Consider the following 22,841-nt stretch of genomic DNA (forward strand, 5'->3'; position numbering starts at 1 on the left):
TCCTGGTTATAACTGATACGTGTTACTTATGTCACGCATCAAGAATACGGTTCATATATTCTTCTTATAAGTTATTTCTCGAGTTGACTTACTTCATCCGTAATTTATATCTCACGGCACAAAGTGTGCGACGAATTAATCGAAAGATTTTCAAACCAGAAGCATGACATTTTTAAAATTATATTACCGAACTCTCGCGTCATTTTATCCATGTGTGTATAAATTCGCTACATAAAAAAAAAATTAAAAAGATGCAAAAATGTACACACTATTTAATACTATTCCAGACACGGTCGCCGAGGAAGCAGTAATAATTTGAAAGCCGACAGACGGTGGCGTGCACGATTATTCGCGTGACGTCGCGGCCGGAGCCGTGTCAAATTTTACGCGGCCCTGAGATAATTTGTTTAAAAGTCGTCCGTCTGGTTTCCGCCTCGGCAAGTGTAACGCAATCGTAATTCCCACCTGTAACATCGTGCAGGCCGCTGGATTTGCATGCGAGCGGACCGAGCTCCGAGCTGGTCGGTCGACGAATCCCCCCGGACAATTAATCGGACCGCCATGAGCTTAAAGGACTGTTATTTTGCGGCATGTAACAGCATTTAAATGAGGTTACGTGTCAGCGTGGCTGCTCAAGATCCCTTCCTTATTCTTGCACCGCGATAAGAGTCCTCGTTTTTTTCCTCTTTTCTCCGAGCGGCTTTTCTTTTCTTTAATTCTCGAGCCATGGTCGATACCTCCCTTTCTCACTTTTTATCTCCGGTATTACTTGTCAGACGAAATTGCTCTTTCTACCTCTGCGCAATCTCCTCTTTCGGCGTTTATTTTATCGCAATTACTTGCATTGCGTGGTGTAGAGAACATATCACTTGTCATCTTAACGTAAAATAATTTATACCCTTTTAGCGTTGGCTAATTAATTTTGTGTGATACAGAAAGACGGACGTGAAAACCTTACCTGTATATAATATTTATCTTCTGTCTTCAATATATCGCAATTATCTAATTACATTGTCATTTACATAGTAATTATCTAATTAAATTATTTAATAACGACACGACATTCCACCAATAATTTTTACATTGATTATAGTCTTTCTCGTCACTTCACTCTACTCTAATTTACTCTTTTCTATGTTTTATTTTACAACGCACGCTTTCTTTCTCTTTCTCACCTTCGCTCGCATGCCGTGAATGTTTCGATCGCGCAGTTCTAACTCGTGCAGTTCATAATTTGTCTTTCACCGAGTCTTTCACTAACAGAGAGATGAGAAAGCTCGAAATTCGTTTCTCGTCTTTTTCTCGCTTTTCTTCCTCTCAGTCGCATTTGTCATGTTGTCTCCTTCAGCTTTTGCAGACCACCGTGACGTCGAATTTTATCGCACGGCCTTAATTACAGATTTCTGTGTCACGCAGTCGCGCGCGAAGATTTTTCGTGTTTACGCTTTTCATTACGTTAAGAAGCGAAGTAAAAACAGCCGTTCTTCCTCCGATTTGTGGCCTTACTTTCTGACATGTATGAAATTGTTGGCGAAGTTAAACGTACGTGATATCAAGCGTTATTATTTTTTCTTTCGTATGTTTATCTGGTGCAAAACTACAATCGCTAAGAATATTTGTGAAGATTGAGCATATACATATATGCAATTATATTAATTTTCTTACCTGTTTAATTTAAAAAAATTGAATGTAACTGTATTCAAGATCATCAGATGCGCGTACGTATGTACAAATTGATACTCTTTGCCGACAGGAAAATTGCGATCGATATTTTTTGCCGGAAACTCTGCGATGATTTTTAGTTGATTGCGCGATCGTCTTCCTGCCACTTCCTGGTTTGCGCTTTTCCGTGCTCCGCGCTCCGCGGGACGCCTTCGATCGCCTTAGCCGCGAACCTTATTTAAGTAGCGCGTCGGAGGAATTTCAGGCTTCCTTTTTATTCTCTTCGCCAGTAGCCGTCGCGCCGTACGAAAAGGAATTCGCGTGCGAATTCCACGGGAATACACTCGCAGGGAGGAGCCGCCGCGGTCGGAAAGCCGCGACGCACGGTCCGCCCAGAAGATATGGGATGTTCTCGCCCGATATTAACTTTAACCCTTCAGACTTTAAACCAGAATAGCTTCCGAGTAACATACCGTGCCGTCCGTATGTCTCGGCGCGAAATGTGATGTATGCCCGTGTTTAACCTTTAGCTGCTCGCTCGGAAGCTGCATGACAGACTCCACATTTGTCCGACGTGTGCTGTTACTTCCTTTTGTAGTTTTGATTTATTAAGAATTGCCTTGACGACTACGTGATTATTTGCGAGATTAAGACGTAAGTTGAGATGTAAGATTGAGATATTTTTGACGAATACGACAATGCAAATTTTTTTTCTAGCGGGAGAAAAGATAGAATTTCTCGTGTAAATTTGATAACTGACTCCGATTGCGCGGCGCAGTATAATACGATCTGTATCTTAATTTAACCGTTGAGTAAGATATTTTATTAATGCCGGTCTTCTAGTATGAAAGCAAGAGAATTGGGCGATACAGAGTTAAGAAACCTGAGCAGCGACAATAAAACCTCTCGTAAAGGTCGAGTTTTGTTGCGGCGGAGTAGTAATGTATATCCCAGCGAAATTGTTACTCCGCTCCGAAGAGCAGAGGTTCTTTTTATAAAAAAAAAAAAAAAAATCGCGCACATAAGGAATAAATATATTGCGTGGCGTTTTTACGTGGCTTGTTGCACAGTGAAGATACATAGCGAGAGCAGTGATGAAAAGCTGGTTACGTATTTCGCAGAATGTATCACAACCAGAGTCGGATGAGAAAGAAGTTTTTCTCCGTTTAAACGAGTATTTTGCGCGAGCTGTGTTGCTTAGTTTGAAGGAGAGAAAGATTTTAATTTACTTACTTAATGAAAGCGTATCCCGTTATGACATGAATACGGCGTGAATGTTTCGCAGGCATTAGCAGCTTCGAGTATTTTGCTTGTTTGCCAAACAGCCGCTACGAGAAGATACAAATTATCGATGTGTTATTTACGTATGAATTTCAAGAGTCCAAACAAAATGTTAAAGCGTTAATTTTTAAATTCTCACTTATGTCCACCGTATGTTTATAGCGTAAAATCACCGTTTTCCTTTATTTATCGGAATATATTACGAGATATGAATGAGGATTCGATTACTATTCAGAAATGTACGTGATTTTTCCTTCATGTTAGAAATCGCATCGAATGTTAAAGACAAGAATAATTATCATCTATCGATTGCGCTTCGGTAATCACCTCGCGTAACGTGCAAACACGTCGGGCGAAGTCGGCTCGAATTTTCGTGGCGAAAGATCATCTCGTTAGAGGACTCGTATCGCGAATCGTGCAATAATTTATTACGTAATCGCGGCTCCTCGTCGCCGTCTTCGTGATATTCTTACATCTGGGATCTCCGAGAGAGTTCTTTAGCTGCTTTAGCTTAGCACGTGCGAACACGTTACGAGATTTGACGTAACGATCGAATCTTTCTTTCGTCCCTCCGTCAGTCCGAGGCGTAAAACAACCGATAGAGCAGATTAAAACTGTAAGCCGCACGGAAATCGGATATCCCTGTATTATTTTCCTGGCAACCGAGCGCGTGTTAGACGCGTATTCTTGTACGAATGAGTATATGCTGACGTATATAAGATATAATTATTATTATCGTGTTAATAACACATTTTTTCACGAATCTGGAATCGATTTTCCTTTCGTGAACATTTACAAGACGAAGTTATCAGGTTTACTGCAAGTCTTCGGCGTAAAATTTTAATTAACGAAGCAAGATTCTATTATTTACGAGAATCTGAAAAATTCAAGTGTAATTTCTCTTTATTTTTACATATAACAACATAATAATATTACATGAATAACATTTCGAATATCTGAGGATGTTACTTTTGACACGATCTTCTACATCTAATTTTAATCAGCAAATATAAATAGCGCATACTATTATAACGTCTTAGGCGATATCACTTAAAAAAAATTAATTAGAGAAATGGTTTCTCACGATTCGCTAAGATACTTTCGCGATGACTCGGGCTTTTCTCTCTTAATTATCTGCGTGCGAGACCGGTGACATTTCTAGTTTTCGATTTATCAGCGATTTCGCGGAAGGACTTTCTTTTAACAGAACGAAGATAACCGGTATCGCGCCTATCGACCTACCGTTGCCGACGATACGCACGTCGTAGGAACGATAGCTCAACACGGCTTACATACTTTGCTACTTACTCCGGCGTCTTCCTGCGAAACATTCTGCCCCGATAAGGATCCCTCGTCTCTTTGGCATGCGCGTCGAACGGAGATAAGGCCACTTTTCACCGCCGTGGATTGTGGTCGCTAGTTCGCTGCTCGTTCCTAGGAACGTCGTAACTTAACGAAGCTAATGTATTCTCTCTTTCTTTCTCTTTTTCTTATTGCTATTTTTATTTTAATAGAGGAGGTGAAACTTTGCGACGACTCGAAACTCGAAGCGATTTTCTGTCGCGCTTTTCCTTTCTGCCAGTTCTTGATAATAGCTATATCATAACTCATCCTGACATTAGTTAAATAACAAACTTATTAATTGCTATGGTTAGTACTTAATTTTGCTCTGATCAAGACACATGCACGTCTTGCTATAACTCTAAAAATTGCTATAATTTTAAAAACTTTTTAAGAAAGTATATATATATTTTACATTAGTACAGTGTATTATAGAGGTACACTGTTTTAGAATTTCGAATATGAAATACACAATCAAAATGAAAGTTTTACAACAATTTTTCAAAATGAAGACATATGTTTCTACGTATCTTGAATTAGTCGAAGTATTTTCTTTATTACTGATCCGCGAATCTTATTAGTTTTATTACTTTTTCGGGAATCTGTCGATTATACTCGATTGTAAGATGTTTTTCATGTCTTTCCGGTCGGCATCGATTTTTCGCGCAAAGTATCAGTCGTAAAGTGACGTGGTAGGCGAGTGGTATCTCGCTATTACAAGCTCGTTACAATGAGTAATAATCGAGTCGTACAGCGTCGTCGTCGATCTGCGCGGAACGGTACACTTGACCGCTATCCGAGCTTTCTTTCTCCTTCCGTTGTGAACGTCGGATAACAGCATCGGGACTCGCGGTCGCAGATTGGCCGGCGGGATAAAGTCAAGAGACCGATGGAAGAAAAAATGATCGTGCACCAAGCGACGCGGATCTTCGGCACGTTCCTCCTCGCTCAATTATGCGATGATTTCCCCCACATGATAATTTATCGATGCAATGAATACGTCGACCGCGAACGTAACATCGCGATCACGATGACGAGCGTTGATTTAGATTTAGATCATGATAGATCTCTTTTTTATTCCATTATCGAAACGATCGGGTTAGTTATGCGAGGAAGACACTGCAGGGGATAGCTTTTTTGAAATTCTCCTCAAACCTTGTTCTATTTCGCATTTGCAATTTTTACTTACATCGTATAGTTTATTATCTTATTATGGAATACTCGTTTTCAAGCAACGTTATCCAAGTTATATCGCTGTAATTACATAATATGCGGTAATCGCAAACGGCGGCATTTTATTAAGAGTCTAACCTGTTCGATTTGGCCTCACAGAACGTGTCTTACGACTGGTGCGACATATTACGTTTACGGTTCTTCCAAAACGTGGTTGGCCGCTACTCGCGACAGAGCAATCGCGGCGGACTATGCAATCTGCATAAACGGTTTTAGCGGCCCCGACATCAGGAAGCCGAGGGAATTTTATTCAATTAACGGTACCCTTGTACCTCCTGTCGCTGAAAACTTTTTAACACGCCTCCGCTTCGGTGCTCTACGTTATGGCGTGCGCGACTCGATTTTCTCACACCGTCGGGCCGGTCGTCGAGAAGAAAAAGAGAGAGAGAAAGAGAGGAAGATTTTTTTCCTTCGAAAGACGATATAAAGAAGCGTCGGTAACGAGTCGGAGGCCTGTTTCGTAGCGCGCGAAACGAGCTGATCGTAAATCCGGAGATATTAATCTAATTACGATAACCCCGAGACGATCGCCGTATATACTCATTCCCAACAGCACGATAAATCCGGAGTTTCCTTACCACTCCCAGACATCTGTATTAATTGCAATGAGTCGCAGATATATACCGCGCGTGTACCAGGGATAAAATACCGTGAAAATCGGGGCGCAATCGTGAAAACTAAATCGCGTCATGGCAGCGACACGTTATTTCGATTTCTAATCCGCGTCTGATGGAGATTTACGAGGAATGTTACGTTTTGCATGGATGAAATGATATAGAAACAGTATTCGAGATATCGTGTAATTCTTAGGAATAGAAATTTCATCGCGTTGAATATATCATACCGGAGCAAACGCTAATAGCTTTTGCGTTTTTAGCAGAAATATTATTAAGGAATGAAAATATGAGAAGTTGAAGAATAGATTGAATGAGTTGAATGAAAAAAAAATATTTTGAAACAAAATTAATTAGGCATTTTTGAAAACATAGAAGCTCAAGTTTCACTAGTTTGAATTACTTCTACTTTTTATCGAGATACTTGTGTATCAACGCCATGAATATTAATTACATTTTTACAATTTTTTATAATTTCTGTACGAACTTTAAGATTGCGCCGACAAAGTTAGCAAGTTGTTTTTCAATTTAATATTCACAGAATACCGCACATTGCTATAGCAATTTATTTATTTTCGTACAATTTTGAAATGATATTGAAGTATACATGGAATTATTTCCGATTGGAAAGAGAACGAGTACTTTTCTTCTGTTATAAATCTGTAATTGGTATTGCGTCGTGGATAATCGCAATGGCCTCTCGCGGTCTCTTTCGCCCATGGCCGCGATTTGCAGGAAGCGGCCCGATCGCGGGCTATAGACGCAAGTTGCGCAAGTCAGCACCAGGAAGCTGTCGACGCCAGTCAGGGCCGTGATAGAGGCAGGGATAAATGTGTCTGTGCACGTACGTACCCTCGTTTTCCTTCGTGTGCTTTGGCCTTGTCACTAGTCGCCGGCCAGCTGGATTCCTCTCTGCATCCTGCTTCTTCTCCCGTCGCTGCTTCCTCGTCATCTTTCCTCTTGTAATGAGAATAGAGAGAATGAGGAAGGAAGAGAGTGAGAGGCAGCGAAAGAGAAATATATTCTAAGAAAAGGAAGGAAGAAGGAACGTTGAAATCTCTGCTCTGGGTTCTTCTAAGCATTCACATCCGCACATAGATTGTAGTATTATGATGAGATTGACTACGAAAAATGGACTTATTAGCTATGACAAAGTGCATTCCATATACTGTTACATATTACACTTTGTGTGAATATGTTTATCATTCCTTTTAACAGCATGCGTCTTTCAAATTCCGGAAAAGTTATACCGTCCGCTCCTGGGCGTCGACGGATATCTAGATCTGCCGGCTCTGGCTGGGATTGCAGCAGTCCCGATGATTTGTTCGCCGACGGGGTTACTTTGGCGGGGCTCGACCCCTCTCCGTCGAGATTAGCATTGCCGCTTAGACTTTTTCAGCTTGGGAAAATACGGCCGCGCGATAAATAAGCGATTAAGCGATTCGCCCGTCCGCCCTGGCTCTCGGACGCTACGCCTCTCGTGCTAGTTTATTTAGTTTCTACACGGTCTGGATAGTGCGAAACCTCGTACCGAACTAACGTCGTTCCCACGACCGCGATTATCCAACCCTTTTGCAAACAAAACTCGCCCGATTTTCGTGACTCGTTCTCGCGAAAAGTGGCTCGCTCCAAGAGAGGCTTATAGAGAAATTTATAATATCGAATATAATCGATGCCGAGTAAAACATGTCGGTTGAATAACATTAATTTCTTGGTTGCCATCTGGATCGTCGATGTTTGAAAAATCGTTCCGCTATAACCGATCGTTTCTGGTAAGCGCATTACACGTTACAGCTATTTACGACACCGCGGTATTTTTTCAGCATGTGAATTTATTTCGTATTTCTTCATTTGTCATGATGATGTTTCAAACAAGATTAACTTATACGAGAGCACCAGCTCTGTTTTTCTCATTTTACCCATCTCTGCGTGCGTGCGCGGAGACGTATAGCGTTTAACATTGTAGACCGCGTTATTTATAACGGTACAGTGTCACGAAGTTTATGGCAGGGTGCAAATTACGACGCGAAGTCTCTTTTTTTTCTCTCCTCGTTCGATCGCCTTCGTTCCGGGCTCGTAAATCTGACGTATATCGAGCGCAGATAAATTATGAAGTGACTGGAAGGTTAGTGCCACGTGGGTGGAAAGTCGCCTTGGCGAAATTCCGATTTGTGTTCACGTGGAGAAAAGCAAGAGAGAAAAAGGGAGAAAGATAGATGGCTCGAGGATTTCTTCCGTTCGAGTTATAGAAATATAGGGCACTTGCTTTTTTCTCACGGTCGCGCGATCTCGCGTTTCAGGGCTGCTCCGTTTCGCGAATATTATACATGCACGTTGTTGGCGTGTTTTTCGACGCAATTTGATTCGCCTTCAAGCATACGCCTTAGCCTCAAGCGAGATTTAGTTATGGTTAAAGTCTCGTACCTTGACTATTATTATACGGGCAAAGATTAAACCGTAAGAAAGATTCATTTATTCAAATGGCATATAGTTCGTAATTTTTATACATTATATTTTTTACTACATGTAATTTAAATTATATGTAAAAGCCTTTATAGTTACATTATTATATAAAAATTGCTTAACTTTTAAACATTCATATCAATTTGTTACAAATTTTTTGAAACACAAATCAATCCAATTAATTTAATATGTTAAAAACGGAGGACTTATTTTATTTTATTTTTTTAAAGAAGTTTTATATAATAGTTTATTTCTCATATAATTATATAATTTCTATATAATTAACAAAGTCTCAGTTCTTCCCTACAGATTAGAAAATTTTTATTAATAGATATTTTTAACGAGCTAATTGTCCATTCTTATACTGATAATTTATAAAATATTTCCATTGATTTCACCATAGATTTTGCTGTAGCATGGATTTAGAATTGCACGCATTATACATTTTCAGCGTGCCATTTGTCGTTGGATTTGTTTAAGAACGGGAACCAAACACCCCGATTACGATCGTATCGCGATTTAATCCAGGAATGCGAAGAAACGAACGGTAGTAGCATCGACGTTCGATTCTTCCTGCGGGCGTGGTCGGTCGTATGGTCGCGATGAGCTGACGAATTACCGCGGCGCATGGTTGGCAGAGCATGAAGGCAAAAATCAGCTGGGTTTCGTGTCGGGGCGAGACGTTCATCATCGTTCTCTCGCCTTGGGTGACTTCGCCGAGTACCCGGGTGCGCGCGAAAAGCGGTGACCCGCGACGTGCATCCTCGTCGTTTCGCTTGACATAAGCAGATTCGTATCTCTCTCTTTCATTTACAACGCAACCTGGAAACACAGCTGGTGCTGTATCTCGCACTTTGCGGAAACGTTCCTGCACGCTGTTAAAACGTTGATCGACCAGCAATATCGATAGGATCGCGCCGACAGAATTATCTCTTTTTCTTTTCGTTTTGAGAAACATTATCGATTTTTCTCTTCTGTCTTAACACTTCCATTGTACCAGCTATTTAGGCGGGGCAGTGTAAACTATCACGTCAGTTGACAATGATCTCTTCGCCAGTACGTTAAAGTTAAAAGTTGAGCAGAGAAATGCGATAATGGTAATAAGATTAATGAGAAGAGTGAAGCGCATTTCTCACGAAGAAAAAATGCACCGTTATTTCGACGCGCTAGATTCCTTATCTGAAGTCGTCACTCGTCGATGCGAATGCAGCGGTCACTTTCATCAAGGTTAGGTGAATTTCTCTTTTTCTCCCCGTGCAATTGCTGATAACGACAACGGGCCACGTAGAGCGAGTGATGTCGACCGAAACGATCGATCGTTTTTCGGCTTATCGTCACGTCGCGCCGCCCGATGTACCAGAACTGATTTCTCCGCTTGAATATCCACTATCCGCACTGAATCGCCGGAACCTTTCTCCCGTATATATTTATAAAAGAGGAACGACGCTCGATGTCACACGATTCGCGACGAATTACAAAATTAATATATATAGAATTATAATATTAACCTATATCTGCATGAAATCGTGAATATTTTTGTTCTCGTAAATTAAGCAAATTTTATACCGCGCTCGTCTCAGGTGGACGTCATTACGGTATCGCGTATTTGGGACACGCCAATTAGCTGGCCAAACCACTCGAACAAACGATCGTTTTTCGTCGTGTTGGTTGACGATCGCGCACCTCGACTTTCACTCCGCCTAACTATCCCCGACATTATATACTTTCCCCGATACACCTGTCTAACGTCCGATAATTAAATGAGTCACGTGTTCGTCATATCACGCCGCCGGACATTGTTGACTCGTTTAATTGACAGCGACGCGGCCGCCGTGCTGTCTAAATTACGACGGAAAGCTGTAACGAGATTTCGAGACGTGGTGGCGGCACTGATCGTGCAGATTCGTATCATGAGCACATAATTAAATGAGGCTTGCCAATTGCGGGCCAAATAACTAGCTGATAACATTATCGTCAGCGACCAATAACTATGTTCGAATTATTAATTTTTGGCAGACGGGAGATTGCCGATTTGCACTTTATTGAAGTCTAATGGAACATGTAAAAATAGAAAAAAGATTGTAAAATTTCAATTTTAACAAGTTACAAAATTAAAATTGACTAATGATTTGAATAATATTTTTAATTAAGTAATTATCGATGAATGATCAATAGAAACTGGAAGTCTGTTTAGTGATGTTAAAATGATTTCCGTTTATTTATGGTCACTTCGGAACTATGTTATCCGCGACAGGAACTCATTTCCAGTCAGTGAAATGAATTTATTTGCGCGAAAATATTAGTCACGCTATTGCGAGCATGATTCTTTATTATTACTAGTTTGTTTCGTTTCGAGTGGCTGAAGATTAAACGGCATTCTCGGAGAATGGTCCACAATCCAGATATATACTACATTGTAATTGTCGAAAAATGCATCGAAAAGCAGCGGTGCATCTGATCATAAATCATTTAATTAATCGATAATTATAAATTTCTTCAAATAAATCGTAGCGAAATAAATTTGGTATATAAAGATATCTAGTGGGAAGAGTAATAACAATCATTGATTAAATCTAAAGTCGAGAATGTTTCAGGATCAATAAATGTAAGATCGAGTATACATATCATTCCGCGGAAAAAATATAAAAAGAAGTATTCAACTAAGCTAATTACTAATAGCTTTAATTTATATATTAGCTTTCTGCATTTGCAATATATATTACAGTGACAGCTTTCCTAATTTAATTATTACAATTAAAAGATGTAATGCGAATTTATGCATGGTTTCGCTGTCATTCCATATTGCTATACGTGCGAGTAGAAAGACAAAGAATGTCGAGGACACGGCGCACTACGAATCCTTAGAAGGGATCCGCTATATTTCTTTCCCGCGGCCGCGGTATATTCAGAGCGGGCGGAGTCGGGAAATAAGATCGGCCGAATCGCGGATTCCGTCGATAGGGGATCGCCAAGGGAATAGCGTCGGGTCACGTTACCGTTGTGGTCGGGGATCAATGGTCGGTCCCTTCGGCAACCTCAGCAACGACGGTATCCGCATGTTAGGTAGCACGCTAGCACGCTAGCGGCCACGCCGACAGGGTCGTGAGTCGAAACACGAATAGCGAGCCGACGACGAAGATACCAAGTCCGATCGGTGGGTGACCAGGAAGTCGTAACTGGGAAATCGAGACATTCCGTACCGAATTATACACGGAGATCGTCACGAACACCCTGCAGCGTTCTGTTTTCTCAGATTAATGTGTTTATGCAGAGCATAAAAAATCATATTGTCCTCTTCTCCTATACATCTTCTCGTTGAGAAGAAAAACTTGGAGATATTTGACAAATGCGTCTATCGTATATATGCGAGGCACGTTTTTTTTTTCAAATTTTTTATCTTCTTGATTGGTAAGGATAAAGCGGATCGTAATAATTCTACGTAACCAATTATACGAGTTAATCCCTCGGACGCGCCGAAGGATTAACGCGCGCGAAGGTGAAGATGCAGCATGTAATAGCTCGCGATAAAATCAGGATTTAGAGCTCGATTGGTATAAACGCAGAAGATCCACACGTCGTTCGAAATCGCGATCTCGCGGATATGGATAGATATCGAGATACAGTGGCGGCGTTGTAAAATACAGCGCGGGAAATCGCAGATTCTTATGTTCGCGCAGCGAATATCCGAATGATCTTCGTGACTGGCGTGTACTGATACGTTGGAAACATATCCAGCTTGCGATGAAAAATGTAAAACGCGCCTTTCTCGCAATAATCGCGTTTATTCTCATCGGTGGTTCTTTAAAAGAGCACATTTTCTGTAATATACATGAATATGCGCGTTCAGTGATTTCTCACTTTTTGGGTATCTTATTATAACATTGTATTATAATATTTTAGGTAAAATTTCTTATTTTTGAAATGATTTATTAGGCCAATCCCGAAATTACTGCAATATCGGGTTGACCCGCGGCAAGGTCGGAGCAAGCTCCATACACTCGCCTTGGTTCAAAAATCAGATTAATATTCTGAGTCCCCTATGGGGACTGTATCAGATATTAAGCTGATAAGAACAGATACTACACATTTGATCTTAGCTCAGAGAGCCGAGAAGCGATGCTAGGAGGATATTTTTCACGTCTTATATACAGTTCTGTGTCGAATTTTACTTACGAGAAAGACACGCCGCGTAACGGTAAGCTAAGGAAGCACAGAAAGCATTCGGTTTCAATTGTCCCCCAACAGAGGCTCTAACTGGCTGGAGTGGAGCTCCCAGCTTATACATATATTGGTATTGAAACGTTCATATATCTGTAAAAGAGTTTAATTCCAAGGTTAATCTGTTATTAAATAATTTTTACGTATTGTATCACGCTTGCTCCGACCCTGCCGCAGGTCAACCCGATATTGCAGTATTTTTGGGACTGGCTTAATAAATCATTCTAAAAATAAGAAATATTATCTAAAATATTATAATACAATATTATAATAAAATACTCAACATCCATATTTTTGATTGGATACATTAAAACAAAATTTTGTGCAAATTTTTTCAATATGACAGTTTTTTATACTGACACGTGCACTTGCATGGCGACTTTTTTAATCTGTCGTTGTTAAATAATTTTCACGTATTGTAAATATCATATTGTAATTATTCTATAAAATATCTGCCTCTTAAGAATTTTTTTTATTATTATATCAGTCAATACGTTTGACTTTATGTTGATTTTTTAAGTTTTTAATCAATTCTATCATTTATTAATTACTATATGATTCCAGCATTTTTCCTATTCAGAAGATATATTTCGACGATTTCTCGATTATATTGCAATATACAATTAATCATTTCACCGGACTTTAGGAACTTTAGTAACTGCTTCGGTTGATTGAAACTGGTCGAACCAGAAAGGCCCGAATCCGTAGGCGGTATTAACAACCGCCCGTAGAAACCAGGAGAATGCGGTAGGTCAGGATTATGCGGGTTCCTTGATGTACGAAATTATGCTTTCTAAAAAATATTTTATGCTTCGTAAAGATCTCGAAGTTCTTTGAAAATGAGGCAAAACTTAAGTGTATTTCGAGATATATTAGTCGTACTTTTGCAATTAGTTTGTGATGTTATAATAATAGTTTTGATGATACGACGGGGCGTAGCGGTAATATTCAACAGATATGTTCTATAATAATTAAGTGATCTTTGTGCTCAAGTAAAAAATAACAGCTATGATAAATAGTCAGTTTTAAAATCTTGTGAGTAAAATGAGGTTCATTGATGTGGACAATATTGTAATCGAATATCCAAGTCCAGAGGCTAGATCCCGAGTCTATTGATACGTTTAAGAAAAAAAACTATCGGTTCTTAGGGCACGCGTTGCAAGAGGAAGAGATTACGAGTACTAGCTAGGAGAGTTCCGTGCTTTCTCTCCGTCGTACTGTCGTACTGTCTCAATCCTCTTGCGCATTGTGTGTTCGTGTCTCTCGCTCTTTCTTCTTCCTCTTCCTCCGTGAGAGATCTTCCCACGCACGTGCCGGAGTCTACGTACGGCTGGTCCACGGGGCCCCCTGGTGAATAATTACCAGATGAAGATACCGCCGCCTCGTGTAGGCTGATATCTGCTCTTCCTCGGCCGTCTTGTCCGGCGATTTTGCACAATGGTACCTATGCGCCTATTCTGCATGGCGACGACGATGACGTTTTGTTCGTTCGCGGACAAAAGCAACATCACGCTTTTGTCCAGGATTTGGACTCGGCTGCGTCGCGCCGTAGCGTGGAAACCGGACCTCGGTGCCACATAAACCTAGATATTATGTACTCAAATGGCACGTTTTCGATACGTTCTCTGTGACGATCGCGTTTCCACGAGAATCAATGACAGCAATGTTTCCGTTACAGTTACGTCTTTCAAGGTTTCTTCTCTGAAATCTTATCGTTCACACATGAATGGCGCTATTGAGAAATTCAATAGGGCTATATGCATTATGGTGAAAATAAAGTAAACTACGAAATTGATTTTAGTAGTTTTGCAAGGAAAATATATATTTTATTGTACCTCTTTTTCAGAAAGATTAGCACTAGCATACAATTTTAAGCTCATGAAGAAAAATTTTCTGCGCGAAATAAATAATATTAAAAACATCTTTTTTCTGTAAATACTAAAATAAAGACTATTCTCGTGAATTTTGACTCATTAGTTACGACAAAATTTATTTTTATCGAGAGAAAAGAATCCAGAAAAATATTTATTAATTATTTTATTATTGTCTGTTATTTTAAAACAATTAATTTTACACGAGTCTCATAAGTTAAGCGATTTTCTCTACTCGTCGTATATTTTTCTGTTTACCAAGTTTCATTGTGAAACGGTGTTTTCTGTGTCAATGCGTTTGCCTGCGGGACATCGTGCCCATCACTATGGTAGACAAGGAGGTTAATCGATATGGCCGGTATCGCATAACTGTGCATGCGGTCGGACAAAAACGTTACACGTTGTGTGCATTTGCATACAATCGTATAGCGTGTAAAGTTCTCGCTCTATAAACGCCGCGATTCTTTCGAAGTGCGCCCATCAAATTCGCGGCTGTTGCCACGTAGGTATAACTAATCCCGAAGAGTATTTCCGTCGTGCGATGCGCGGTGAAAGCGACGGCTTTTATTAACCGCAAGGGATTTGCATGAAAACAATACTTAAGAGATACGACGTGTGCGTTTATTTGAGAATAGGGAAATTTTTCTTGGAGAAATTTGAAGATGAAGTTTGTAAGATAAGCTCGAAACCCCGCATGTAAATTTGAACACGAAAGTGCGAAGGAGCATCTAAAAGCGTTCGGAGCAGCGCGATAAGTTTTTCGCGGCGTCTCGCTCGCAGCTCGTGGCAATGAAATAGAAATCGTGACGAGATCCGCCGCTGATGCCGGCTGCTGCGATCGTTGGCTGCGCTTTTTCTTTCTTTTCCCTCTCCGCCGACTTTGTTTCTAATTAACGGCTGCCGCGTGCTAATTGTCCAGCTGACGTAGCGGGAGGCCTCAGAGATTCTTTATAAGGTGAATCAAAGGTTCAACCTTGAGTCGTGCGAAATTGTTTTCTCCCCGGCGTTAGGATGCGCCTTTCTGCGTAAATTGCAAAACACTCCGTGGAAAGTTCTATCGGTGTTTTTCCTTTCGCTATCGCGATCTTGTTTCTTGTAAAATAATTACGGCAATTGTGATAATTATTTAAATAATAATAATCAGGGAGATTTAATTATATATTTTTAATTATAACGCGGGATTATAATTGTATATCGCAAATAATTATTAATAATAATTATGATTATTTAATTATAATTATATAATTAATTATTTTATTTCAGTCTAACGATGAAAATTCATAAATATTACATTAACCGTTGCTGCTTCGTAAAATCTAAATATTGAATTCTTAATTACAAACTAGAAAATATATATTACTCAACATTTTTTTTATATAGTGAACCTTATAAATATTTCTTCTAACAGTCAATATCATTTTCTTGTTGCAGAGATGGCAGAGGAGGTGGTTCGTTCTTTACGACGACGGGGAGCTGACATATTCTGTGGACGAACACGTAAGTGAAGCTTGTAATCTGATATTGGGGGCAAATTTGTCAGCTCAAATCTTGTTAACCGATTATTTATTTTTTCACCACGTGCGAGAAACCCTCTTTACCGTCGCGAAATCCATTTATAGTGTTGATATATGGATCCTTAATTTTTACTACCTCTTTTACTTTATACTTTTAATAATGCAATCTATGATAGAAAAATTCTATACTTTTTAAATCGCGTTTATCAAGTTTCTTATCTTACCGAACAATTCTAAATACTGTGAGAAGCATTTTTTATGAAAAATAATATTTTCAATTAACATCAGTTAGACAAAGTTTTATGCACATCTGACATCTGCTTAGCAATTAATCCGCGTTTTGTGAAATAGCAAATTAACTTTCCCGTTTGAAAAATCACTCTTATGGTTTCGATACAAATGTATTATATTGTTGGAGATGAACAAGAGAGAGTAAGAGAGAGAAAGAGGATTGAGTTGCCAGCATTGCATCACGGATAATGCAGGGGGAATAGTACGAAAATATGGCAGGCGCATGAGTTCGAGTATCGCGAACTGTCGGAATTCGCGCGTTATGGCCAGGCAGTGAATCAAGATCTGAGAGATGGCTTTCTCGGAGGCGCACTGCGTGCACGCGGCAGAGTGTACCGGGAGGTCGTAGCCGATTGTGTACACTACGGTGGCCTGCCGTGCACGCATCAGCCAGCCACTATCTATACCGACATCGCCAACGTCTCGGCGCAGCGGCGTCTCGTACACATCAGAAACATTCGTTGCTATAAATGACCCCGACACCGGTACATCTCGAGTTTCCGCTTCCTGGTGTCGATGCGGACGCGGAAATTCTTTCAACCCGTCAGAATTGATTTACGCGCGAACGGGCGCCAGAATAGATTTCATTACTGTCCCTCAAGAACGTCGTTTGCTCGACGGCACAGCGCCAGCGTCTCAAAAGCGGATTCAGATTGACGGGACTGTGATCCCTCGATCGTAAATATATATTTTTCTGTTCCCCTCAGCGATCGATACTCGACGATGTATAAAACTGTCGCGTAGAGCTTTTCTCCAATTTTCTTTGGGAGGTCTTTCTTCGCATTTTCTTTCTATATAGTGCAACAAAACTATTCTGATATAAGATAATAAATTTTGTAACAAATTTCTCTTTCTTTAAATAATTAGCGGCAGGAAGGAAATGCGATAGTCACACGGCAGTTGTTCGTTTTTTAATATTTCAATTGATTTCGCGTTTATGGATCAGCAGCCGGTACAGCATCTTGAGAAGCAGTTTCCACTTTTGATTAATGTGTAAACTTTATCTCGTTCTTACTCGACGGCTCGCCGCCGTAAAATAGGAAAAAAAGCGCGCGAGGGGGGGGGAGGGGTTATATATTGGATCCGCGCGCATAAATTGAACAGAATTGCCGTCAGCCTTGAAGTGTCCTTTACCCTTTATTTAAATCACTCCCGTGAAAGAGCGATTGTGGAGATGGCGCACGGGCGCGCACTAAGGTCTTTGTAGACGCTCATCCACTCCTCCCCGCGGCCGGCGTGCCCGCCTGGCCATCCTCGAACCCAGATTAATGATCCGGTCTGGAGGCTTAAGAGGGCCATTCGTTTCGAGAATAATCTCGGCCGAAAAATGCGAAAAAGATAATAACCGGTATACGCGGTGGACACGACCGTGTGTCTACCCCCGGTGTGTGACTGCACCGAACAGAAGTCGTTCTGGTCGTCCTTGGCGCGGGAATGAGAAATTAGGCTAACGGGTCGAAATAAGTCAGTCGAGAGCAGCCCCGCGAGACACGCCGTATTTCCGTCGATATACGAGTCATAATCTCGCGACGCGCGGCCCCGCCATGCCTTCGTCTCGTTATGTACGCGGTTCCCGAGTTCTCTCCCGAGGACGATCCACGACTCGTGGAAGACTTATACTCCGGCCGCGAACCCGACGCCCGTAAATTAGATTCCCGGAACTTTGTAAGGAACAGTCGGAATGCTCGGACAAACAAGTATCGCGAGGTACTTATTGTAGAAAGTTTAGAGTTTTTATGGTCTTACGGCTTATTTTAAATGGTCCTGGAACTGAAACCTTATTTTAATGTTGTTACAAGTGCTAGCTGCATTTTTATCTCGAGAAGTCATATTTCTAAATTTGACAACGAGATTGTGGATTATTTTTTCGCGCGCCACGTTGCACTTCTCCCGCCGATGATTTCCAAGCGATCATCGGCGACCTTGTGGCGATTAAGAGATTGCGGCTAACATTCCGTGAATAATCGGCGGCGTGGCGACTCCGCCGTTGCATTTAGCAACGATACATCATCATCGGCCGACTATCGGCCGAAATTATGACCGCCATTAATTTGCGACTCACGACTTGGCGGACTTGGTATCGCGCGCGTAGGGGTAGGGCCTTAGGGAGGAACGTAGCCGCGAACGAGCCCGACGATGGTCTTTTTCTGCCGATCTGTAATTTGTTCTGTCATGAATCGTCGGCGGCGGCGCGGCGGTGCCCGGCGCGGTCGTGGGAGACCCCGCGGAAGACCGATTGCTTTCGAAACAAAGCCTGCTCTTACCTGTCTTCGGTGTACGGCCGACGAATGGGGCGCGCGAGTAAAACAGGCATTACTCCTCCATTCCGCGCGGAATTGAATCCGGGGAGAGCCCGCGACCACGCCGCGTCGCGGGGTTAAAAATAAATGGATGCTGCAGGTCTCTCCCTTCGGCAGAATAACCGGCGGTAATTGCCCTTAGGATAAGACCCCCGCGTCGGCGGCAAATCAACAGGCCACGTAAATGAAGGAGTCGTATTCTTACTAAAGCCCGAGTTATCCCGACGCCGGATTACGCGTATCTCGTTCCCCCCCGTCTGCGTCTCTCGCAGAAATTCTCGCAGAAATCGAAGCGTGTGCCCCCGCGGATAAATAATATTCTCAGTGCCGCGACGGTGAGCGCGTTTTTGGGATCTAACTTTCGTTTCGCGGCCCGACGAAATAAAAAATAGATCGTATCTCTCGCACGGCGCTCTGCACGCACGCACGCGGACGCGGTGTGCGTGACTTTTGAAACGAGCCGTTTATCCCCGCGAAATCGCCTCGGTAACGAGTAGCATTCCCGAGATGCTCTCTCGCGAGTCGCCGGCCGCTCTTATTTCGCCGGCCGGCCGTGTGGCTAATTCGTTTAATTACACCGACGTAAATCAGCCACTCTCTCGGTCGTAATCGGCCACAGCCATCGGATTCTCGAATTATTTCGCGAGCCGGACCGTCGATTAACCTTATCTCCTGCTGTACGAAAGTGAAATGGACTTTCGCGGGGTACGGTCGACAGGGTGAGAGAGAGAGAGAGAGGGGGGGGAGGGAGAGGGAGGGAGAGGATTATTAATGGTGTATCTCAGGATCAGGATCGGAAGATCCAATTTTCTGATTGCCTCGGCGATCCCGTCCTCGGAAATCGACCGGGCGGCCGCGTGAAATAATTGAAACGATTTATTCCACGATTCACGTAAAGCCCGTTTCTAATCTCGGGACGATCTCGGGACGATCTGTTCCGCGGTGGTTTTCCATTGCTCGTCATTCATTGAATTTGCATAATTGCTTTCTGATGATATACGGATAATCGTCGCCGCACCGCAGATGGAAGACTCGCGGAAACGTTTCCCCGAGGAGGAACGGCCTCCTCGATCAATTATCGATTATTATACGGTCGCGCGGAGGATTCCTCCCGCGGAACGTCACGGGGAATTACTGTCGCGGTGTGTATTTGTCATTACGTTCGTTCGCGTCGCACAACCCGTCATCGCGCGCCGCCATTCATCACAGTAATTTGAATTTGTAAACGCGCGCCGGCGGTTTCTGTCGCTAATACTAAGCACGATTTCACGGCCTCGAACACGATCGTCTATGGCGCATTGATATTCACTGTCATCGCTGCGCCTATTTGCCGCTTAATGATATCGCGCGTGTTTCTGCCATACGATTTCGAACCAATTAAAATACGCGTATCACGAACGGATGCGAGATACGTGAAAAGAGAAAATTTCTTCTTTCCCGCATGTCATCCTTTTTGGATACAATTACTTTAAGCGATATATAAAAATTTATTTTATTGATGATTAAAATTATTCAGCCTCATCTGACGATATATTAGAAATTGAAATTTCAAATAGCGCTGAATGACGTGACTTACCAAGAATTCTCATTGTCAGCGAACTATCGTTAATTAACTGCACAATCACTAATGGAACTTAAATGCTAAATATCCTTCTATTAAAATATACCAACGGTAAAAATGGGCTTCATTAGCCGTTAATTTTTTTAGCAACTATACGTTCAATTGTATTCTAAGTATCGCGACGCGAGGCGCGGCGTATCCACCGACCTACTAATGATCACGATGACGATGATCGACGATGATCGAGGCGATGATGAAGCGGGTGACCCTCTTTCTATCGACGATGTATATTCCGAGCTAAATGCAAGTTAATCGGCTGACCCCAATTAAACGATAGCCATCGAGTAGGCTGGGCGAGACAACAGCTGTGTTATCGATAAATGTTAATGAACCGTGGTATCGTAATAATAGCGTCGTTATTATAGCGAGCGAGCCCTCATTAATTAAGGAAACCTTTGTTCCTCCAGCACCCACGGCTCCGCGATTTTTGCGCGTCAACCGTTTCCGTTTAGAGGAGCCTCCTATTGTCTATATGTTCATAATTCGAATGACTAATTTCCTCAAGGGATGCAAGGATTAAAAGGAGACAGTAACGAGAATCTGCATATTTTGAAGTTAATGTTTGCGCATTAAATATGATCGATTGATTCTTATCTCATGTTAAAATTTAATACCGATTAGTTATCATACTAGAAAAATCAAACTTTCAACCAGAGTTTCTCTATTTAGCGATAAATATAACATAAATTTATTATAAAATGTTATTTTCGTGATATTTGTATACCTATATCTTGACAATATGATTTTTACAGCTTCTTTATCCTCTATAATTTTTTAATTAAAACATATAACAATCATCTTACTTCTCATAGATAAAAATGCATTTATTTAATTAAAATTGTAAAATCTTATCGAGAAATGTGAAATGCTTATACATAGAGATGGAGGAGAGAAAATACCATTACCTTTTAGTTAATTTATTACTCGGCAAATCATGTCATCTTACTTCGTCGGAATACAATCTCATTAATTCTTATTAATCGGGAGAATCCGGAGTTGGAAATTGAAGCCCGGCCGTATCCCGAGTGTATACCATGAGCGATCACACATGCACGACGTTTTAACGAAACAAATTGCGGTACGAGAGGGGATCCGTCTCGGTGCGACTACATCATCGCTGCGAGAGAGCTCTCCGGCAATCACGATCCGGCATCATCGGTCAGATCCGTTTGTTCATCTCGCGCTACGTCAAGCGCACACAACACACACGCAGTCTGATTATCCTTTCCGTCCTTTTGTTTCTTTTGCCCGATGCTGCGCTGCCGCCGCCGCCACCGCCGCCACCGCCGCCGCCGCTGTCGCTGCCGCTGTCGGCCCCGCGCGTACATTCGATATTAATACCGATACGCGTGTACGGATTTGCATGCTCGCGGGCTTTGCTCCACGAGCATGCACACATCGCGGCGCGGCTGGGCGCACGTGGATGCACATTCATGATACATATATATGCGCATATGCGCGTTTAATCCGCGGCTCGTGTACGTCTTACGTAATGCTCGTCCGGTGTCAACCGTGCCTCGCGATAACGTTGAAGGAGACGAGGAAGTCGATGGGGGCAATGTACATTAAAAGAAGGAGCGAAGGAGCGAAGCGGAGGGAGAAAGTCCCGAGCCTGGATCCTGGATCCCGTATACCGCGACGTTTTATCTCACGAGGAAGTCGTCGTTTAGGTTTCTCGCGAGGAGATATATGCGTGCACGTCGCGTTTAGGCTTTAAGGATATGTACACGGTGGTGTGTCTCGCGTATCGTAGATTATGACCGTCACGCGATCCCGACGTTTCGCCGCGACTTTGCTCACGCGCGGAAAACCTCCCGGACGAACGTGCTGCACGCCACCCTCCGACGAAGAGATGCTATCCTTTTAGATCCATTTATATTTATTGGAAATGTCTCGTAAATTTTTAAGCTGAGAAAGATCAAAACGATTTTGTCAAGCTCCTATAAAGTATCTCGTTCTCGTCAGGCGCGATACCATTTTCATTGAAATGTTATTAAACTAGAGATATCTATTAATAGATAACTAAATTAAATTAGATATCTAATTTATTCAAATTTCATTATCTTTTCTGGGCTACTTTGCCATTTTAGTAACATATATTTTATCTTGTATTTCTTCGTCTTTTATAACAATTATAACAGCAAAAATGTCGAAATAATCTCCGAGGTAAAATGTTTTGTTTTTTAAAGATTTGATTACTGTTATTATATACTTTTATATATCTTGAGTAGAAATGATTATCTTATTTTTGCTGGTAAAAATCATTTTATGGTTAATGTAAATTCACGATGGGTTGCATCTCTCCACAATGTTGGGAAGCTGCGCCTGGGATTAATGATACCGTCAAAGATGAATGCGGGATTTCCATGGTTGAAATATACCTCGTGTATACAGACTTACAGACTGTCGTTTACCGTGCGACACGTATAAAT

The 22,841-nt window shown here is 41.7% G+C and overlaps 1 protein-coding gene and 1 non-coding gene across 5 annotated transcripts in view; one reads left to right on the forward strand and one right to left on the reverse strand.

Annotated features, from left to right (window-relative positions):
- The window catches only part of Osp (myosin phosphatase Rho interacting protein outspread), a 176,032-nt gene that overhangs the window by 81,991 nt on the left and 71,200 nt on the right, over positions 1–22,841 (forward strand). For all 4 annotated transcript variants that reach the window (XM_077425528.1, XM_077425527.1, XM_077425526.1 and 1 more), the window contains exon 3: positions 16,115–16,180. In XM_077425528.1, coding sequence (XP_077281654.1) covers positions 16,115–16,180 — 66 coding nt within the window. The remainder of the gene's footprint in view (positions 1–16,114; positions 16,181–22,841) is intronic.
- On the reverse strand, positions 12,519–12,712 carry LOC143908239 (U2 spliceosomal RNA). Its single transcript, XR_013260081.1, has one exon. It is a non-coding gene; the product is annotated as a U2 spliceosomal RNA (small nuclear RNA).

The sequence above is a fragment of the Temnothorax americanus genome, unplaced genomic scaffold (genome assembly GCF_048541705.1).
Source record: "Temnothorax americanus isolate GAGA-0224 unplaced genomic scaffold, ASM4854170v1 Scaffold9, whole genome shotgun sequence".
Taxonomy (NCBI): Eukaryota; Metazoa; Arthropoda; class Insecta; order Hymenoptera; family Formicidae; genus Temnothorax; species Temnothorax americanus.